Here is a 23,188-nt window from a genome sequence, read left to right as displayed (position 1 = left end):
TTCTTTCTGTATTATACTTTTCCTTTACCCGTACTTGCCACTAATGTATTGACTGGGGAAAAAACTACACAGATTCTTCCAGAAAGGTAGAATGCCGATGGGCATGTGACTTGGCACCACTGCTTTTTCATCTTTATGCCAGTATCTGCCCTGTGAGTGAGTCTAAGCCCTTGAAATACTACAAAACTCTTGCAAGGGGAACATGACCTTATTTGTCTGCAGGGGGGAGGACTCGAGAGAATAGCCCCTTATTAGGAAGATGCTCACCAGCTGCGCATGCGTGGTTTCAGTACAGCAAATAGACAGAAGGGCGCACTTTGCTCTGTATACCTTTAAGAGAACATTGCTCTGTACACTTTTACACCACAGAAACAAGCAGGGTAAAGGGTGGCTGCTGGAGAGACCATGGACTACACATATATACAAAAAGAATAACGTTGTGAGGATATCATTTTATTAGGAGAACCTCCCCCTGTTCAGTTACAGACTTGACAGCTGCCCTAAAAGGGATCCCCCTCCCATAATGCTAAAAGCAAGGAATTACATTCCAAAAGATTAGTATTAGAGTTCTGATTCATTTAATTCATATCCGTCTGAAATTTGAGTTTCAGTGTTTAAAAATAATGATTTTATGAATTGTTTTCATGACCTGATAAAGGCTGGAAGCATCTAGTGTGCAGATCCGTGCTAGCTTTGGAACATTGTATAAGGGGTCTAATTGAAAGCATTATTCATCATCCCTTATAAATAGCAAAACCTTGCGGTACGTTATTTATCAGGTGAAATAACACCTATTACAAGTTTATGTGGAATGACATACAGATTAGCTTGACGGCAATGCTTTATCCAGGATCTTTCCTCGAACATCAAATTGATCAATATTAGTCCATCTCAATTTTCTGATTCAAGTCTGCCTGTTCCTGAAAGCTGAGAAGATGATGATTTTAGCACCACAAACCCTTTGTTGATGCTATTTTCAGGGGGAAAAACACATTCTTTCTTCTGCAGCCATTTTTTTCAATTTTTCTGAAAAAAACACAATTTTAGCTGTATTTTAGATAATTTGTTGGTCTCCTCCAGGGGAACCCACAAACTCTGGGTACCTTTAGAATCACAAGGATGTTGGAAACAAATATGCAAATTTGGCGTGGATAGCCTATGTGGACAAAAAGTGCATAATTCCACTGGTCCTGCGTATATTTCATCCACTTAGTTATACACACACAAACTTGCCACCCAATGCAGCACAGCATACTCCTAATTCAGATATCCGATCTCTAACAACAGCTGCAATTGGAGCATTGTGCTAGGCGGGATCACAAACATCACCAGACCCATCTTAGAACAAATAAATGTTTGTCTTACACAAAATATGACGATGGCTCTACCTCTCCCAGGAAAAGAGACACCTTCTATGGGTTTAAACAGTGGTGGCCGCTGCAAATGTCAAGGGGGGGGATGGGGGAACAAATAATAATAATAATAAAAAAAATGTTTTTAAAAACACCCTTCCCACCGTCTCTTGCCGTCTCGCCCCGCTGCTCTTCTGGTGTAGCAGCATTCACTGGGACACCAGCACAGGCTCCCCAGCAATCCTGGCGCTGCTCTCTTGCTAAACCTAGCATGAGAGCAGTGTCATAATTGCTCTGAGTGGCTTGGACTGCCACTCAGACACTGCCCTGGGGTCTGTGCAATTTCTCCAGCCAAACCCATGCACACTTAGTGCCCTCCACTCCCCCTCCCATAGCCCATGGTAAGTGACTTTGGGGAGAATGTTTGAGAGTTGGAGGGAGTAGGAGAAGGTTGTTGTCTTTATAGAGGGATTTGCAGTACCTAACTTGTGCCAGAGGTTTGCAGGTGATGGGCGGCTGGGCTTATTTTTCATCAGCAGACTTTGCCCCAGAGCAACAGAGAGAATGAGATAAATGAGTGCGAGCTAAAAGACAGCACAACAGGTGAAAGCAGGGATGAACAGGAAGCTGCTAAAGTTAAATGAAGAAATATGTACTATAGGGTTTTTGAAGAGGCATTAGGTGGAATTAAGACTAAGTAGTTTGGAGTTTGGCAAAGGATACACCCGAGAGAGGCACCGTGCTATCACCTTGATTATGTCACATCCAGGGGTATACATCAATTTCAGGCAAGCAGCTCTGGTCCACAGATATCCAAGGGTCCTAGTTAGGAATGTAATATGGAAAACACCTTACAATACGTGAATGGGATTTTGACTACAGGTGCAAATACATATGCACTTTACATTTTGAATTAAGACTCTTTGGCATAATTGGTATGAGGGCATTTAACACTAGCCCTGAAGAAGCTTTATTATTTGCAGAGCGAAACACAGTGGTTGTATTTATGTTCATTAATCATTAATTGAATGATTGAATAAAGTTCAAGTTAATATGAATTAATGCAAAAGGAGTATTTTTGAACAGCAAATCAGATTATTGTGAATGAACTTGATTGAGGTTTATTATTGCCAGATGGTGCCTCTCTTTGGTGTATCTCTTGGAATTTCAGGGCTTTGGACAACCTGCCTTCAGAGGTGGGCACTACCCAGTTTGATAAAGGAATTCTTTGAATGGTGCAGTGGATGAGGCAAAAAGTGCAATTATAGTCTGACACTTTCTGTTTGCCAATCCTGGCGTTCTGCAGCTCTGGCATCTAGCTCCTAAGGAAAAAAGGTATTCCACCCCCCCCCCCCCCAACAACTTTTTATTTATTTCTGAATGAGGCGGTGTAGCTAAGCTTCAATAGAAAGAGTTCTACGGGTACTTTTAATTTGTGGCAGATCGCCTTGACAATCGCTTTTACTGCTTTTTACAGAGATTTCGAGAAAATTAAAGAAAGTTGTTGATAACTTAAGGGGTTAGTTGGCCTGGCTTTTTTGTGTTAAAAAAAAAAAAAAAGTGTCAGCAGGAAACGTCGATGCAGAATATTGGATGGGCCACAGAGTTAAGAAATGGGTACCGTGATGCTCGCAAGAAGCCGATGGCCCTGTATATTTGTTAGATAGAAGTACTCAAGAAAAGACCCACCAACCATAAAAAATATTGACAATCGGTAACCAGCAGCAGCAGTGCTCTGACATGAACCCACTGCGTAGATTTACAGCCGGCTCTTGCAGAACAAGAACTCTTTGTCTGGTCGGACCCTCCAGGCTTCCAGGCCTGGTCCTAAAAGGGGAGTTGTGTGCGGGATAGGTGGAGGGAGGGAGGGGAAAAGTTGAGCGCTGCGAGGGAAGGAGAGTAGACAAAAGCTGTAAGTAGGGCATAGGTTACGAAAAGATCATCCATGTCTGACACTGGAGGGGAGGGTACAAGAGGGGAGCGAATGTGGGTGATGACAGCAGCAGCTCATATGAATAGGCCGGGGCTTGGCTAGGCTTGTGCCCAGTGTCTAAAATGGCCGGTTGTCAGGCAGTCGGGGCCGTTGTTACCCTGCCACGTTACAGTTGCTCCGCTCTGCTTTCATTTCACATTCTAAAGCTCCAAACTGAGTTTGCAAAGTTGGTCTGTGGTCATCGGTGCATGGGCTGTGCGATTTCCCTTGAACCCTATACGTTTTCTAAATATTGCACTGAGGGGTAAGGATGGTTCACGTCTAAATTGTTTTGTAGATTTAGTTGGACTACAAAATGTCTGTACAATTGTTAATTATGATGAATTCATATAAAACAGCACAGAATAGTAGAAAAAAGGTAATCTAGTACACAACTTTAAAATTCATGCATAGGTCCACGACGTTACAGGTTTATGATATTATCCTACATAATTTAATCCATTTGTTTATAGCGTTAACTAAGAACTTAATTCTTTGACCACGAGTGGAAATAGAAGAAAAGTGAAAATAGTGGAGGCCTACATTTTCAGGTGTTACTAAATTGAGTTTAATATATTGCACCCTATATTACACATAGAAAGCACAAACACTAAAGTGCATCAGATGCTTGTAGAGTGGCAACAGCCATCTTCAAAGGAAATAGGTTTGAGGCTCGTACTATGGCAGTGATAAAAGTAATAAATACTTGCTGCAATTTAAAAGAATTCAATAGAAGTATTGGCCACGGGTCTAGTGTTGGCCCACAAGCCTTTCGGCAATTCTTATTTTCCCTTGGGCTTTACAGAACGTTATTGTTCAGGAACCTGCTTGGGCCATATTAAACCTAAAAAATTCAATGGCTAAAAGCCAAAGTTTTCCGGTCTCAAAAAAATACACAACCATGGTACACCCTGCACCGAAAGGAGCTACCTTGTGTGTGGATGTGCTTCTTATGAAGGGGCAGCATGATGTAACTCATAGTGAAGTCAATTAATGGCTGAAGTGGGGTAACATTGCCCCTTGATGCATGCTGGAGTGGATAGAAGAAAAATGTGAAAGATAAACTAGTGGCTGAAGTCTGGCTGAAAACCCCTATTACTAATTATGTGATGCATACTTTTAGTAAAATAGTAAAACAAAAAGGTCTTTGCTAACACAGGCCAAAAAAAACAGTGGTCTGACATTAGTTGCTAGCCTCACCTTTGAGGGAAAAAAGGCAAAAATGAAGGGAAGGAATACAGGGAAAGGGAAGGAAGGTAGACATAAAAGGAAGGGAGTATGGAAAAAAGAAAGAAGGCAAAAAGGAAGGAAGAAAGAAAGAAAAGGCAAAAAAGAGAGATTGAAAGAGGGCAAGAAAAAGGATAGAAAAAGAAGGCAAAAGATAAGGGAGGAAAGCAAGAATTAAAGAAAGGGATACAGAAGGAAAAAAGAAAAAGAAGGTAAAAACGAAAAAAGGAAAATTCAAGAAGTGAAGAATGGAAGAAAGTGAAACAGAAAAAGAGGGAAATGCAAGACAAAAACAAAGAACAAATGAAAGAAAGCACAGAATGAAGAAGGTAAAAAAGAAATAAGGCAAAAAGAAAATGTAAGAAGAAAAGGCAAAAAAGAAAGAAAAGGTAAAATGTAAATAATGCAAGGAAGAAAGGGGAAAATGTGAAGAAGACAAGAAATATATGTGCAAAGAAGGACAGAACAAGGGATTAAGGCAAAAAAAGAGAAGGAAAGACAAGGAAAAATGGAAAGCAGACAAAACAAGAACAAATGTGGAAGGAAAGAAGACAAAATAGAAAGAGGAAGAATGAAAGAAGGTAAAACAGAGGTAGCAATAGAACAAAAGAAGGCAAAAAAATTAGGGAAAAGAAGGCAAGAAATAAGAAAAAAACAAAGGAAAGAAAGAAGGAAGGAAAAAGGGGTCATTGTATAAAATATTGGATACTAAAGCGCAAAATAAATACTTCAACATTTGTTTTTCTTCCTGGACAAAGTTTATCAAAAAAACATTGTTGAAACAGAGTCTAGTAACATATTATGGTCTGCTGTCCACTTCAGAAATAATTAGAACAGCTTTAGAAGGAGACAGGAACTTATAAAGCTGGAATGTACCCTGTGTTCACATCAAATGCGCCCTGCTGTCACATCAAACACTGAGACTAAAAGGACTGTTTGTGTGCGGATGTGCACCTCGTGAAAGAGAAAAACACTGTCACTCAAAGTGACGTTAAATAGAGGCTTAAGTAGGCTGACCCACTGCCCTACACTGTATGCTATAGTTGGCAGAAGTAAAATGGGAATGGCACAACAACAGACCAATGGGTTAAGAGAAGTGACTGAACGCCGCTTTAAGTAAGTATATTATACATATTATTACATACATATTATTTGAGTAAAACCAAAAGGTCTTGGCTAACATAGACCTAAATAAAAAAGATTGCTTTGTGTGTAAAGTGCATGGATGCTAGAAAGAATTAAATGTGTGATGACACAGTGTACACTTTAGATGTAAAATGTCCCTCGTGCATTCCAGTGGCAGTGGATGCATAGACCCAGGCACTCTTTATAAAGAAGATGAGGCTAAATGCTCTTTTTGGCTGAGCCAAGATGTGATTGACAGTATCTCAGGGCTTCGGCATGTGGTTAGTGAGCTAAAGAAGCCAGTGGTTGAGAGAGGCTGAGCCAGAGCTCCTTAGACTATATATAGAATACAATTGCATGTTAATCCAAAAGAAAGTCTCATACCACAGTGCTCGTGCTTCATGGAGTCCATGGAATGAATAAGCGCCACTCTGAGACAAGTCAAAGGTGCCTTGCGTAATATTTGTTTGTCCCCAAAGCAGCTTAGCTCGATAAATGCTGTTCATAACCATCTACAGTGAGCACTGCTGATTGAAGTTGGAACTGTAGAACAAAAGACCTGAAAGCTTTCAGACAAGTCTCCGTTGGTTGAGAGGAGCCTGAACTTTCATACCCCCATGTACCAGAGACCTAAAATTCTATTGAAGAAATGTTTGCTTATATACTCTCGACATAAAATCACAGAATTGAAACCTATATTTGTGCATATCTCGATAGTGAGACATGAAATTGGGACATACACATCTGCCTTGATCAGAAGAGGTGACCAGTTTAATTTATGGTCGTACTGGACCCCAAAATATGGAAAATATTTAACTTGATCGAATTATGACGTTTTAAGATAAATATAGCTCATCTTTTGAGTTTTTAGGCAAAGATACACAATTATTTATTGTTTTTGAATTAGTGTTGGGAAAAAGGTCTAGAGATTTAATCTGAAATCATATAAATTTACCAATCTCTGTAAACTATTAAAAGTACTAGACATCAGAAACGCATCGTCCACATAAAGCCACAAAGGTAAAAATTTGCTACCTATTTCTAATGAATCATATCTGTCTTGAAGCAATTTATCTGGAGCTCAAAGTACCGAAAGTTAAGAAGACACCATCTTAAAACAGATTCTTCTTTCACACTTCGAGCAAACCTAAAACTATATCGGGCCTCCCCTTCCCCACCATATTTACCTATAGCATACATGAACAGTTTGTGATATATTTCTGAGGTGTGCCTCCTTGTCCATTTTGGCAGGTACAGTCTATAATTTCTCTGAATTTACCGAAACTGGAGATCAGATCAATAAATACAAACATAAGTTAGCCTCTTGGATCAGACTTCTTGAGAAATTAAAAAAACACAAGTTTTGGTATTATTGAATTACTCTGGTGCAACTGTTTTTAGGATATTTAAATTATACATTATAAAATACACATGTTTATTTTATGCAGTCTATGAGTGCCAGAAGAATTTAACAGAAGCGGAGCTAAACCCCCAGTTGAAGTTATCTTCGGTGGTAAATCAGGATAGGAAGTCCCCCGCCCCCAGCCTTGGTCATGAAATAATAAGTAATTATAAACTAGTTTCACATTTGTTGTGCAATATCAGAATGCTGCAAACTGGCAGATGGCTGAGAATTATCTACTGCAAGAAATTGGGTTATTGGTTGAGAGGGGTGGAAGCCCCACTCAGGAAATAACCACAGTTCTTGGGGGAACCACAAAAGTCACTAAATTAACCTGTGCTTAACCCTCTGCTATCTTGGCACAAAAGCAGTCGGGCATAATTTATGGGCAATGTGTAATGTCTTTATGCATTACGTAGAAAGTAATAATGTGAAAACACAACACAAGAAAAATCCCAAACCAATTTAGAAAAATAGAGTAAATATAATAAATCAAATGAATCCAGAATGACACAAATCCAATTGATAGCATCAGAGATATTACATGTTAAAGTTTCTAGTGAAAATAACACCTAAAAGTACAAAGAGCCACTAGTGGTCATCAGATTGACCACTAGACCAATGGGAAAAGTCACAAGTGTAGGTCGACCATGATGAAGCGTTGGTCAGATGCAGGGATCAGGTTAGTTCTGCTGAAAGGTTACCTTCAAAATCCACCACAGAGAGTTCTGTTTGCAGAGGAGGAGGCTGAGCATTGTGCACAGTTTTCACTGTAGCACAAAGAGTAGATCGGGGGTCGCAGACAGTCATCACTGTAGCCCGAAGAGCAAGTCTAGCATCGTGGACGTAGTTGCTGTAGAGCAAAGAGACAGTCAAGCTCCCCAGATGGTGATTGCTGTAGCTTCGCATTGACAATTGTTGAGGGGTGTTTTTGCTATAGAGTAAAGTGCAGGTCTTGCACTGCCATTCACCACTAGTGTTGTTTGTCAAGGCAAACAGCAGGTTCACCAAACCTTCCTGAGTCTTGGCACAAACAGGCGTGTTTGCGGTCCTGAGGAGCCCAAACTTAAGGATTTTCACCTTTTGAGGAGTGCACTCTAATGCCAGCCAAGGGTCCACGGCCTAGGGAGGTGTCGCTTGGGAATCAGAGACTCACTCCAGCAAGGCTGCCTCTGAAGCTTGTTGTGTCCCTGTAGCTCACACAAGTCAGTCAACTGACCCTTCGCACCACTCTGGTTAGCCTGTGATGAAGGCAAGCATTTCCAGTCTTCCTTCTCAGATAGCAAGGCAGTCCTTCAAGCAGCAGGGTAGCCCTCTGGGAGCAGGGCAGTCATTCTTCTGTAAATTCCAAGTTGGGGAGTGTTCTGAGGAGTGACTCTTAAGGACCAGTATTTATACTTGATGCAAGCCTTTGTGTGGGGGAACGCTATCATACCCCTCACATCTGGTTCTGGAAAGTTATTCCCCTGTGAAGGCTCCAAACTGTCTGGGGTGGTCTGGATGACAAAAGGCAAGCCTCTTGTCAAATTACTTGTTTGGGCACAAAATTAACAGAAGCGTGAGTGGGGATGGGTACAGCTCTTCCCTCAGCCATACTGCCAGGGTGGCCCATCTGGTCCACATCTAAACCCCTTTTGTGTTACTGTTTGGAAGCAATACACAAACCCCAACAGTAGAGCCATTCACAGTCAGGCGACGCAGTGCACTGGCAGAAGGCACAAATGGGTGAGACAAGAAAATGCCAACTTACTAAAAGTGGCATTTTCAGAACTGTGACTGAAAATCTGACTTTTCCATGAAAGAGGATTTTAAATTACAATTTATTTGAGTGTACACAGCATATGTCTATCTGCTCCCAATCCAAAGTTATCCCTTATTAAATGTAATGAGGTAGCCAGTGTTAGTCAATAGGGGAGAGAGATCTTTCACCAGTGGAAAAACAACTTTAGTAGTTTTCCACTATCAGTACAGATAAACCTTAAAATGCATGTCCTGTGTTCTAGATGCAATGCACCTTGCCCTATGAGCCCTTAAAGCCTAACCTAGGGATGACTTTTCAGTATTAAAAAGGAAGGTTTAGGCCTGAAAAAAGTTTAAAGCAGCACTATAGACTGCAGTGGCAGGCATGAGACATGTTTTAAAAAGGCTACTTCAGTGGGTGGCAGGCACATTGAAGGCTGTAGTCCCACTAGTAGCATTTAATGTGCAGGCCCTGGATGCATGTAGTTACATATATTATGGACTTACGAGTAAATTAAATGTACCAGTCAGGTAGATGCCAATTGTACCTTGCTTTTGGAAGGAACCACATGCAGTTTACCACTGGTTAGCAGGGAAAAGGTCAAAAAGTCCTAATGCTAAGAAAAACAGATTCAGCAACAAAAGGCAAAAGAATCTGGGGAAGCCCATGTAAAAAAGACCATGTCTTCATCTACCAAGAAGTTTTATGCCAATATAAAAAACTCACTCCTTCCCTGCACCACTATTATGTGACTAAGCACAGTGTACCTCTTGGCTTTCATTCAGGGAAATAAAACTGTCACTTGGTAGAAATATTTTCTAGTGAAGAAGGTTAAGGATTTTAGCATTTTCAAATTTACATTGTAGGCTCCGTCTGCATAGCGCTGCAGATTGGCGACCTTCAAATTGTGCTTCTCTCCTTTCACAGCAGTAGAAACTACAAATGTTTTTACTCGGGGATTTCCTTTTTTAATCAAATGAATCCATACTTGATGTAGATTTGTTATGCTTAGCAGGCAGTTAAAACCATCTGCCAATAATAGTGAATCTTTTGTATTTTTATTAAAATCGGCTAACATAAATATGATATTTAGTTATGAAAGACAACCTTATATTACATTTGGAATAAAGTGGTTTAATGATAACAATTATATTGACCCATGTGCTCTCTGGAAAAGGCTGGCATTACATTATCTATTTTTGTCAAGCCTTGGGATTCTTGCACTGAAGTGATGCTTTAGTCGCTCGTATTTGTGATGTCAGTTCCCTGCTAAAAATATGAAGAATGTTGAGAAGCTTTGTTTTTCATTTCAACATTTGTTTATTAATAACAAACAATTTACAGGAGAAGAAGCAATTGTTAGGACTGTTTTTGCTCGGAAATGTTGATATCAAGTATGATTGTAGAGAAACAATTTGAATAAATGATGATGACAGATCCGATTACAACTGCACTACATTGTTATAGGAAAAACTGTCCCTAACACCTTAGTCTAGACATGTTGATTAAGAAGATATTTCTACTGAGAGCGAGGAAGTCAGCAATCCTGTAATATCCCACTAATATCTGCTTGCTTGTACATTCTAGGGCTTACACAATGTTTCACTGCAACAATTTCAAAGTCTTATCAATTTAGCCAATTTAAAGCGCTTTGATGAACATCTCAAAGTAAGCAGGTCATACATCTCAGGTGGATGGGTGGTCAGAGCAGAGAGGCGACAGTTTAGAAAAATGAGTTGCCTTGAAGCGAGCAGCAGAATGGAAGGTTATATTGGGTGACAAGACAGAGGACAGCGAGATATCGGGTAGGGAAAGTGACTCAATATCCTATGTGTGATTGGCTCTTCTCTGGTGTGCTCTAAAATCCAGTTAGGTGAAGTTCACACTAACAATTAAATAAAACAAAAAGTCAACTCGGATGTTGGAGATTGTATTATCAGCTTAAATCTGTTAACAAACTAAACTTGTGTATCAATATTTACAAGAGCCAAAATAGTAACATTGTCTAGATTATTAAGATTCCCAGGGATGTTTCCGTGATATTCCACTATTTCTTGATTTATGATTTATGGAGGTGTGGTAAAGAGCCCCTTTGGCTCATAGTTGGATTCAATTGAGATTACTGAAATAAGTTACTAATATCAGTTACCTCACACCTCTGCGCAAATCACCAGGTATGATGTGAAAGATTCTCTACCTTTTTTTTATTACCAGCAAACCATTTTTGAAGCTACATATAACAGCAAATCTAATATTAGTTTATTTTTCAATTGGCTGATGAGGCAAATCTGATGTCTCAGTAAGTCCAGGCATGTTGCATGTTTCTGGTGGTTATTAGTGATAATGCAGATATATTAATCAGAAATGATTAGTAAATGTTTAAGTAGTTTGAGTGTATAACGAAGAAAAATAATGTGTATGTTTGAAAATGTGACCTCGAAGAGTGGCTCCAACCACTCACAAATTATATTAAAAAGTGACTAAAATATGTGAAATGTTGAAAATGCATAATAACAATGAAGTAATATGTCATATTGATATATATATAACGTATGTTTTGCATGATATTGTAGAGCTAACTTAGCCGAAGTTGTGGCCTGGTTTTGCCAGGCCTTGTGCAGAACCTGAATATTAACGCGCAATGTAGAAAAGGCTAATGTGCTGGACTGACTATGATCCGCTCATTGTTTAATAAAAACTGCTCAGCTAAAATCTTATGTGAGAACCGACGAAAGGAGATGACGGAATAAAAGCTTGTATCTAAACCGGTTTAAAGGATACTGGATGTACTTTCCCAGGACTCGAACAACGGAGACACTGACTGGAGAAGAAAATGCAACATTTTTGATACCTGACGAGCCGGATGATGAAGACATCGTACAGTGAACCAATCGACATCCTGAGAACCGTACAGTATTAGACTTCATAGAGTTGGAAAATTAAGATTATTGGATAGTCATACCTGGTGATTACCTGGCCCATTTGGAATTGGGGGAGAGTCTGGGTGACTTTGATATGATGTCATGACAAAGGGAGAAAACTTCAGATGTAGATGGATGAGGGAGATGTTAGGGGCAGATGACGGAGGAGAGCCTGATGCAATGCTGATCGATTTATGACCTGAAGACGAAGACTGACTTAGTTGCTGATCCATACTGTGGATAGGTAGCTATGACAATGTGACTGAATTACCTTTTGTGCCTTTTATTTCTAGGTACCAACTGCGTTGTCTAATTGTTTTTTTCTCTTAGCTAGATGTTTTCCCAAATTGATGTTCTAAACTATTTTCGCATGAAGTCCCACATGCTAATGCTAATCTGGGTTAGATGAAGTTCCTATTCTAGAGACGTTAACATATACAATGACAAATGATTGACGGACTGATTTGCTGAACTCCGCTACCCATGCTGACGTATTCACCTTTGATTCATATGCTGGTGTATGCTGAAGCATTAGAATGCCTGTTTTCTCAAGTTCTGATTAGATTATGTTATTGGTGGTCACTAAAGAATTAATCTTGAGTTGATTGCATAAAGTTTGAATTAATCTCATGAATTAGTATTGTAACTAATAGGGAAATAAAATTGCTTAAATGTATATTGCGTTGGGGTTATTCATGAATGATTGACACCAATAACTGTTGATTAATGATTTGCTTAATGATTATTAATCTATTGATGGACATTGGTTACTACATAGCTCGAATAATCCATACAAATCAAAAGGTTCATCAACCTATATGCGTCCCCTTGTAAGTCTACTTATTAAGGACCGGGCGCGCTATTAGTATTTTGCACTGCTCTTCTGAGATTCTGTTCTGGGACGGTTTCACTTTAGGACATTCGAAAATAATTTGCAGGGGAATGCTGTTAGTACTTTTGCAATGCCAGAATTTGTTTTTTTACACAATTTCAATTTTAAACAATTGTGTTTATCCAATGAAAATAAGACTGTTTGTTTTTTGCTCATAGGGTGGAAAGCTTGGGTTTGTAGAATAAAGTTTAAAAAATTTGAACCAGTGCTTTCAGTTCTTTATAAAGGGACCCTGTAAGATCTTCATCCCAGTTATTTTTATTGTTATTTTATTCATGAAGCAAACACGACAATTGTGAATGAGTTTATAGATGGAAGATGCTTTCTATCCTTTACGTATCAAAGAGAATATGCCTCAAAAAAACCTGGGGATTATAGTTTTAGGTCCAGTTTGTACAAGACACGCTTGAAATTTAAGAAACTATAAACATCTTCAGAGGACGTTTGTATTTTGCTTGTATTTAGAATCAAAATTAGGGACCTGCTATTTTCGTCTAGACAATTATAAAGGACTAATCTGGCCTTTATCCAAGAATCCTTCCAAAATTTTGAGATTCATCATTAGATGCAAGTGTTGACCTGCTTTGTGAAACTGACAATGGCAATAAGTATTTGAACACTGGCAGAGGCTACAATTTATTCTCCAACGTTTCGATTTTTGAACGATTCTCGTGGCTATTCACTCCATTGTAATGTACCAAAACAAAAAAGTTTGCAACCCCTGACTCATGCCATTTTCCAAGCATTCATATAAATGTTGAATTTTCTTCTGTTTTTAATATTTCAGTAAAATATCAGGGAAGACTAACCCTTTTTATAGAACAGTCAGTGATGATTAGTGCATTTTAGAACCCCCCCCCCATTTGTATGTGTGTGGTATGCTGACAAGCCCTAAGATCTGCTTTTAGTCCCTCTTCTGTATCCTTAGAGCGCTAATTGAGGTAGCAGCTCAAACCAATGCTATTTCACAGTACTAACTTTGCCCAGCAGTCTGTGGAGAGGTCTCATGAAGTTACTGACCAGGATAGCGTGGCACCTCTATCACCACGTTGACTACTACCTGAAGGTCCCGCCCCGGCATCATTGTTGAATGACTGAATATAAATGTTTAAGTATGTCAGTATTGTAGGCATGCCACGGTTAAGGATTCTGCATAAACATGCAGCCATTTCCACGTCTCCATAGTATTACCTCATCTCGGACAGAACGTGCCTTGGAAACAAGATACCCGCTTTATTAAAAGGTGACGACAGTCTTCTTGAACAAGCAGCTGTTCAGTTACTGGAACGCTGCTTTAGACCCCCAATCCTGGGGGCTTGTTTTTTTAGATTCAATTGTGAGGAGTCTGTGCTGCATATTAAAAACTTCCAGGGATTGCAAGCTCCTCTTGTTTGTGTTAAGTGATATTCGCTTTCTCTGGGGCAATACGAGTTAAAACATGGCCTTAGGTGCTCCACTCAGTTTGCCATTTTATAACTGAGCAGGTTCTGGGGATTTGTGTTTCTGCATTATCCTCTTCAGCGCCTCGCCGGAGTATGAAGCGCTATATAAATGTATCAACTGCACAGTCGCCACACTTCTTTCACCATCTTCCCTAAAATGCCCAGTCAGTTTATCACGGTAATCTAGTGAAATTTTATCATAGTATATGGGATAAAGTACACCCTGCCATAAACTGTACGGGTATTGTAAGTCCCCAAGTTGTTCCATGACCCTTTAGAGAAACGAGGCTGAAGGCTTACAGAGGGACCCCTCGCAGTTCCCTGCCCCATAGTATTTGTGAGACAATCTAGGTGACGCTTTAGAGCCCATAATCAATGCTTTAAATGAGCGGGTTCTGTCCGGTACTGAGTACCTTCATTCTTTGTTCATTTGAAAGGGAGAGTACCTGCACTTTTCAGCTCTCTTGTAATACATTTAATGGGAAAGTACCGCCACTTGTAAGCAGCAAATAGGTACACTCAATAGAGTGTACCAACACTTCTCTATTTCCTTTTAAAGAACTGTCCTTAAGCTAATATTTCAGCGGGGTGCCATGATTTTGGCTCACTCCATTGCCCAGCCCTCCATGACTGAAGAGCATTTTGAATCGTTATCGGTGATTAAGAACTTCTAAACATTCAGAAGAAGTCATGCTTCGTCAGGCTTTTGGAGACAACCTTTATTGCTGGGGTTGAACTCGAGTAGGCCTCTGCCAGTATGCGCACTCAAAATAAAGTCCCTACTCCAGTGACTGGAAGCCAGCAGAAATTAACTGAGCCCAGAGGCGGGTTACAGACCATTGCACGCGCAGGATATATATAACATCTTGCACGCCCGAGGACCTGAACGGGAGCCCATCTCCTCAGAAGGAATGTATAATTACTGGACGGCTAAAAATCCTGACTGGTTGAAACAGGCACATTATTGTTGAAGTCATTACAAAAAAAAACCTCGCTTCCACCAGGCCCAGGTGCAGCATTGCTGAAAGCGCAGTTTGTGGTTAGGTTGCGTGCTGTACACCTTGCTCCGAGCGCGCGACGTCACCCTCCGCGCGCCGAGGACTCAAAACTATTGTTTTTTACTTTAAATCACTGCCGCCCTCCTCCCCCCAACCCCCACCGCACACAATTCCTGGGGCATTTCTAGTGAATACAGGTGTTGGCACAGCACCAGCACGCTTAGGAAGTTGACATTTTGGCACCAACCAAACGTGCCTGTAATGGGGAAAAAAGATAATGTCATATAAACTTGTCACTAATGGGGCGATTATATTGTCAGTACCAGTGAAGCTTGAATAGGTTTGTGCCTATACTGTGTCCATTCGTTATTTACGGACTTTCAGTGAACAGACAGCATTGTGATATCCGATAATGGCATTACTGTTTATTCACCGCGCAGCTACTGAAAGGCTTACTGTAATAATAACTTGCAACCGATATGATGGACTCATCTTGCACCAATTAAAGATATCCCTTTTGAGAAGTTGAGCAGAAAAGCAGCTTCAAGCTTTCTTGTGGTTTCGTTCACAGGATTACCTGGAGTGTATCACCGACCAATCCCGGCTTCCTCTGGGGACCGAGGAGCGCGCTGCCCTGTTTGGAAACATCAGAGATATCTACCGATTCAATAGGTAAGCTAATATTTGGTGATGGACTATCTCTAAGCGAGTAACCAGATTAGATTGAAAACGAGAATTTGCCTGAAACTCTGCCTGTTAGGTAATGAAAATGAAATCGAAGTCGAAGTAATGATCACACCTTGACTTGATTGAAACATTTGCACCCAACCTGTTTTTCAAACGTTCATCAGTTTATCAGATTCATGGGTTTGATTTTATTCTTCAAAATAGTGTTTATGAACTTAGCCATGACAGTGTTGCAGATCATGTAAACCTGATTTTTTTTATTTTTATTTTTTTTCACACATTTGCAGTACCTGTATAAGCATGGGAACAACAGATATTGAATGGCATTAAGATTACGTTCAGTCCCAGCAATAAGTAACATTCGCAATCTGAAGAATCTTTTTTTTCATTACTTATTTAAGGTTTTTGTAAAGTGAGTAAAATGTATAAATTGACATACTTGTCCAGAAACTGACAACCTCAGGTTCCAGTAGGTCAGCATTTGTCCTGTGAGGAGATACCTAAACAATGAATTGTGACCAAAGGCATCACAATTGCGACGACTGCCTACCCACCCATCACATCTAGTGTCTGGCTCTTGCAGAAGTCTTGCCTATCAACAGCCCTTGATTGTTTGACGTCTGTATGGGTTAGGTACACACATCCAGTGGACTTACTAAATGGCTGCCATCACCACTTATAGTAGAGTAGATCTGCCCTTTTTGGGATGCTTGTTTCCATGGAGCTGACTAACTACAGTAAGATCCATTTAGCACTGATTGACTCCCCAATGGACTGAGTGCAATTTGAAATTTGAGTGGCTTGTTGGTGTGGTCCTCAAACAGCACTGCTATTGCCTAAAAGCTGGATTGTGAGACAGGTATGATAGATAATCTTTTTACTAAGAGGAGTAAAACATTGCACATAACCAAGGAAAAGGCCTCCCTTTGTTGAGACCTAAAAAAGAATGAGATAGTATACCTGGCATGTTGGGAACTTTCCTTAATCAGCCCAGAACTACAGGACCATCTCCCGGGCTTAAGGCCTGCATCCCAGAGAGATCACAGCTACAGTGCGATCCCACCAACAGATGAACGAGTGAAGAATTTGAGAAAGCATGTTCGGCCAGTGCCGATGATTGTCTGCCTGAGGTACTCTTTCTCCTCCTGACCCTCTCTCCCCCACCCCCACTTCAACTACACACTGCATCATCTCAATAATCAACCTGCCAACCAGCAACGAACTGTTGCCACGGGCAAAGAAACTGATGCACCACCATGTACGCAATAGTTGAGTAAGACTTTTCTCACTATATGAGAATTGAGTAAGACTATTTGCCGAGTTCATCGCTCAACCGCAATGCAGTAGGTATATTTGTGCACTGTCCATGTTTAAGCTAGCAGACTCACGAGTTCTTCACTTTTTAACGTTTAGTTTTGTTGAAAAAATGGCACCTCGGTGTAAAAGCATTGGCTTATGAGAAAGACGAGTCTTAAAACGGCCACTCGTTTGTTTTTGCTGCCAGTAAACTAAGCAACTTAGCACCACTATTCCCTGACTGCTTCCTGTTCGGCTGCCCAACTGTGGATTGTTATGAATATATATATATATATATATATATATATATATATATATATATATATATATATATATATATATATATATACACACACACACAGTTTTGCCTCTTGACAAACATTTACCCTTGATAGTAAGTTAGCAGATGTATGTTGGCAAATCTGACATAATTGACTTGCTGTGTGTGGTGGTTGGATCTTTGGTATTTAGTGGTTAGGACAGTTTGCCCGAGTAGTTTTCCAAGACATGTTAGACTGACTCCCACACTGCTGTCTTCAGGCATCAAACTGTTGTTGGTCTGACCTGTCTGGCAATTAGGCAATTTTTGCAGCAATAAGACTTACAATTAATGCATTTTGAAGACGAGTACAAACCCTAGTCTCTCTCATTGTCATAATGATAGTGAAATGGTATTATGGTTTTGATTACCGCCCTGTGGTCCAGAGTGGAGGCCTGATAATCCCCTGCAATTACTGTCCAGACTTCACCATGTGGCTGTCGATTTAGCTCCGGTATAGGTCTGATAAACAGAACTATGCTGCACAGTCAGAAACCTGTTTAATATTAGCTATTATGTGTGTTTTTCTTACTCTCTAGTTCTGGCTTGATAAGGTAGTGTGGCCAGACGCCGTGTGATCAACAGAAAAATAGTTTTAAGAAGCACTACTGACAGAGGGACTTTGGCTCCACCCAAATGTTGGGTACCTTGAGTACAGATTTTGAAAAGTTATGAGAAAGGCAGTAGGGCCTGACTTTTAGTGCGAAACGATATACTAAAGCCAATAGGCATTTAAGGTGGGATTGTCATTACACTGCGTTAAAGCTTTATGAAAATGGAAGAAAGGTAGTTATATTTGCTTAGAAACTAAAAGCTATGGCTTGAGTGTGCAATAAAGCATTTCAAATTAAGATTTAAATTGGAGTTGGAAAAGGCCCGGGTTGGAGGTTATTGAACAAAATCACTTTTTGGAGAGGCTTTGCCTGCAAAGGTTGACAGGGTGCTATTGAATTGCTTTTGGTGTTGGTTACCCCAGTGACAAATGCCCCCCCCACAATGCCCGTTTAAACTGATACAGTTCTACATCATACACAGGGCATACCTTACCCTGGCTAAAGTCAACCGATATTTCCACCGGACAGATGCTGCCTGCCCTCGCTGTCACTGTGTAAATGCAGGCAGACTTCACATGTTGTTGAGATGTCCACATTTACAGGCTTACTGACATGGAGTTATGTCCCCGCTATCTGAATGCACCGACCCACAGGGCCTGCATACTTGGGAGGTATGCCATTTTAGACTGTACCGTAGGTTGAAGAAGAATAAAGCCACCACTCGCTTTTAGACTTGGGTTTCATATCAGCCAAACGCCTCATTACCAGGCTGTGGAAATCGTCTGAACCTCCATTGCTGAAGCTTGGTGTACATCGTTACTCACATGGGCTCAGGTAGAAAGTATAGCACTACAAAGGGAAGACACCCTTGGACTCCGAAAATAACCAATAGCCTCCAAATGGGACACCATTCACTCTGAGTTTACCACTGCCTCTAGCTTAGATGCCCCTGATCCAACATAGCTGCATAACACCACAACATATAATACAAAGATATATCCTGCACGGCTTTTGAGTCGAATCACTCTCCATATGGTATACTTTTTATACTTTGACGCAGGTGCTAATAACCACCATCAAAGTAAAATCTCAAAGGATAATACTTCTCATTATACGGGCACAAACTAAGTAGAAGGCCTCAATGCAATTACTTGAACAACACATCTGTTATTACACTTGTATTTTTTTCTTCATTTTTCTGTTATGGTTTTTTTAGAACAAGAAACAGAGAAGATTGTAACTTATTATTGGCATGATCATCTGTTTGTAACTGTTCGTCACAAAACTATTAGTAAGTGTGGATTGTGTCTTTACACTGTGTTAATGCCTGTATAAAGGTACTGTGTTACATGGACTCTCTCAGCGTTCTGTAGAAAGCAGACACTTTGGTTTTGGTTACACACTTTGACAAACCCTGAGGTTAGACGATTTGCACTGTGATAATCCCTGCTAGACCCTCCTAGGAGGCCTGGCGCCTACAGTTGCCCCTCGGGCTCTTGTAATACTTTTTAAAAATAATCTCTACGTATTCATACGTACATAGAGGGTCTTTGAGTCCTCATCTGCAGAAGTGCCATTGACATTCTGCTTCTCCTGATTATTGAAAACGGCACAGGGCTGTGAGGCAGCTCATTGCTGCCATTGCCTTCTGGGTAATGGCATTACATGTGCACATCTGTTTGAAAATGAGTGTCCTTTATTGTCTGGGTGGGTGGTCAGCCCTTTAGTTTTCTAGTTTTTGGACAATGGTTTTTACCACAATGAGAAATTGTCTTAAATGGGGACTATTTGGTTGCCTTTTATGCTTTCTTCCGTGGACCTCAGGTTGGTCCTATTGGAACGCTCTGCTCAACTCATCGCTTCTTTGTTGCTCTCTTCTGGAGGAATTTGCAAGATCTGGATTTTGGTACATTAACATCATTGGCTAATCCCAAATGGTTGCCGTGGAATTCCAGCAAGAGATAACATTGCCTTCAATGAGCTTTTCACAAAGGAAGTAGTCTCCTTTGGCGAAACAAAGTGCTACAACGATGTCTTGTGTTAATAAATTTTGAATCTCAACTTTGGTTCAGTCAATAATGGAACTGGTTTCTGGCCATTAATGATCTTGTTCATTGAGGCCCTTTTTACAAAGACTGTCAGTTAGGAAAGGTAACCCGGAGTAGCCATGAGTTGGAGGCCTCAGCGTTTCCTGCTTCTATGTTGCAAGTATGGGCAGGCTGACCCAGAGCTTGGCTAACAGTGCTGCAGTAGAGAAGTCCGGGTCACTAAGGAAGGTGGGATCTCGATAAATGGTCACTGCCATTCCAGTGCACCAATGGAAGTTTCTGCATTGGGTTTCAGAACTGAATTATTATATGTTGTATCTGTTGCAATTTTTTTTTTAATTAAGATTTAATTTAAGATTTGTGTGCCTCTTCAAGGAGGATCTTCACGACAATGTATGTAATAATTTGTCTTACCTTTGATGGGGCGAACTTATGATGGTGGAAGCAATATTCAAATAAGTATCACAACATAAAATATTATCATATGAAAGCCCACATCACCACAAAGTCCCCAATGTGACCCCAAGGGGGGGCCATCAGTATGTCCAGGTTGTTTGTTGGTTTTACAGGAATTCTGTCCCCACACTCCCTAAATTCCTTCCCCAAATTGCACTCCACGGACAACAAGCAAATGTCATCTTCGATCAAAACAACAAAAGAACTCTTTGGAGGAGTTTTGATATAATTGTTCTTGGGTGCTGGAAAGCATTTGCCATCTTCAAGTTATTAATTTTGCCACCACAATATTGTATTTCTTCAGCTTGGTGTTTTGAATATGCCTTTGAGTCAGAGGCAGCATAAAATCATCTTACTCTGCAGAATCGTGTCAAAACAGATGAAAACAGAAAATGCTAATTACCGGCTGTGTTATGCTAATCTGATGTAAAAGGCTGGCGTCCCCGCAGCAGCCAGTGACTTGTTGTAGAAATGAATGGTTGCACAGTGCACCGTTTCAGCTTCTGGTGCAGGCTTCCTTTCAAAAGCTTCTCGTTGACCCTGCTTCGCAGTGACACTCGCCTTCTGATCCGTCTATAGTCCCCCATCTATCTCGCTGTACTAAGGCTGTAACCCAGCTCCTCCATGATGGCTTCGGACGAGCTCTGTCTACTGACCCCAACAGGGTACCGGGCCTGGGCCACCCTAAAGAGTCCATATTTCAATCTCTGGAATCCCCAGAGGACCAATTTAAACACATGTGAGGTAAAGGAGTTTGTATGGTCCTTTCCCCATGCAAGGAGCCACAGAATATTCTATATAAGTTCTCTTTCAGATACTTTTGTGAATGTAATGCATGTTGTCCATTCTGTTCTAATGAGGCGCTCTTTGTGCATTTGTTGAGGGCCCTTCTTGTGACAGGGGGCCCTGTTCGTGGTTAAGATCACTGCAGGATGAATTCCTACTCAGGCTATCCCTTCTTTTTCCTAAAAACCTGCAGTTGTACATGGTTCCCTCAATGCATCATTTAAGTTTCAGGGCCTATGGCAGCGCATACTCCTGAATGTCACCAGAAAATGGCTGACACGTCTTGTGGATTTCAGAAAGTAATTAATGGCACATTCAGGAAGTTTCTGAAGATACTGATTGCATGCTCGTGCCATGGGAGAAAAACCCCAGTAGCTACACCACATCTCCTGATTCGAGCTATTTGTAGTTCATGTTTTGTGAAGTACTTTTATTCGAAGTGGCCAATTTCGCACCATGAAACCCTTGCCCAGACATCCATACAGAAACCTGTGTGAAATTGTTTTTGAATAGACCTCTAGAGTGGGTCATTGCTGCCCAGGTTCAGCATGTTCTTTAGTCCTCCTCATTGAAGAAACTTCCTGATCAAGCACCCACATAAAGAAGAGGCATCTGGTAAAACCACAATAAACGTACAAGAACCTCTGCATAAGATTACAGGCTTCAAGTCATCCTCCTTTAGTGTTGCATCTGTTGTTGGTCTTTGCACAATCTCTGCTTCTTTTGACATTTTCTTGACTGATTAAAATTGCAACATGTTGGTGCAACAGACAAGAGGTCATCATCTTCATCATAATAACTTTATTCGGCAAGCTACTTGTGGCCATAAATGCACAGAATAAAAATACGATACATACAATTAATAAATAGCAATTTGATAATAAGATTTTAAAAAATATCATTTTATACAGTTAAGACGCATATTTCTTTCCTTATCTTTAAGCTGCAACAATATAACTAAGAACAGCAGTGCGGGTCAACCCTTCTTTGTAAGGTGTAAAGTGCTTGTGTAAAAGGGTCAGGTGTATAAAAGTATTTCTTAAAGTGCGGTATAGTGTGCAAAAGAACATAAAGTGCACAGTGGATTAAGCTGCAGCGGGCAAGAGGGTCATTTCCTTTGGAGGTCACACTGGAGGACTTGCTGGTGCTTCTTGAACTTCCAGGAGCATCCAGTAGAATTAGCAGCAGGTAAGAAATTTGTGTCTGTAAGATTCGGGACTCAGAATCAACACAGCAAAACTCTCTATATTAACTCCCCACTGATACAGATCCCTAGCCTCCTAACGATGACTGGGAGATTGTGCATTTAGGTCATAGTTTTATACATCTTTTGGCAACAAGTAGGGGTGTAAACCATAGACTTGTGCCCCTCTGCTAATTTCTTTTCCTCCAATCCACAGCTCTGCTGGGAAACAGAAAAGTAAAAACTTTGTTTCCTAGGACCTGCTCTCGACCAGCCGAAGGAACATCAAAACTTCTATCCGATCCTGGGGAGAGGCACAACAGTGGGAGAAAGAAGATACTGTATTTTCCTGTGACCAGGAAGAGAAGGATGGTTCCTCCCTTTTTGTTGGCCATCTTATAACAAATTGTATGTGCCATCCTGCCACTTCCTCTCATTTACTGTCTTTCGAGTTTCTCTAGCGCTCTAGTTTGTCCATGGTCCTAGTAACCCAATTTTGCCCACATAACATCTCCATCTCTCTAATGAGGGTCTAATCAACCTTGTCTAAAATGAAACCTCCTGCCTCATAAGGTTCTTATGACCACGTAACCGTTCCAAGGGCCCCAATACCATGGGAACCTTTGAATAAAGGAAATAAAGTGTCCCAACTCTTTACATGGAAATCTATATGAGACAATAATGCTTCCTGGAGGAGTCGACTTCAAGCATTGAAAGCTGCAGTTCCCACTTAAGAGGTAATCCCTATCTGTCAGAACTCGCATCGGACCCCGTTGACAATGAGTGA

At 40.6% G+C, this 23,188-nt stretch overlaps 1 protein-coding gene across 4 annotated transcripts in view; it reads left to right on the top strand.

Moving 5' to 3' along the window:
* Window positions 1–23,188, top strand: part of PLEKHG1 (pleckstrin homology and RhoGEF domain containing G1) — a 273,088-nt gene that overhangs the window by 103,147 nt on the left and 146,753 nt on the right. For all 4 annotated transcript variants that reach the window (XM_069234291.1, XM_069234292.1, XM_069234293.1 and 1 more), the window contains exon 3: window positions 15,644–15,744. In XM_069234291.1, coding sequence (XP_069090392.1) covers window positions 15,644–15,744 — 101 coding nt within the window. The remainder of the gene's footprint in view (window positions 1–15,643; window positions 15,745–23,188) is intronic.

The sequence above is a fragment of the Pleurodeles waltl genome, chromosome 5 (assembly GCF_031143425.1).
Source record: "Pleurodeles waltl isolate 20211129_DDA chromosome 5, aPleWal1.hap1.20221129, whole genome shotgun sequence".
Taxonomy (NCBI): domain Eukaryota; kingdom Metazoa; phylum Chordata; class Amphibia; order Caudata; family Salamandridae; genus Pleurodeles; species Pleurodeles waltl.
The sequence above is the reverse complement of the archived record's forward strand: the minus strand, read 5'-3'. Positions and strand labels throughout refer to the sequence as shown.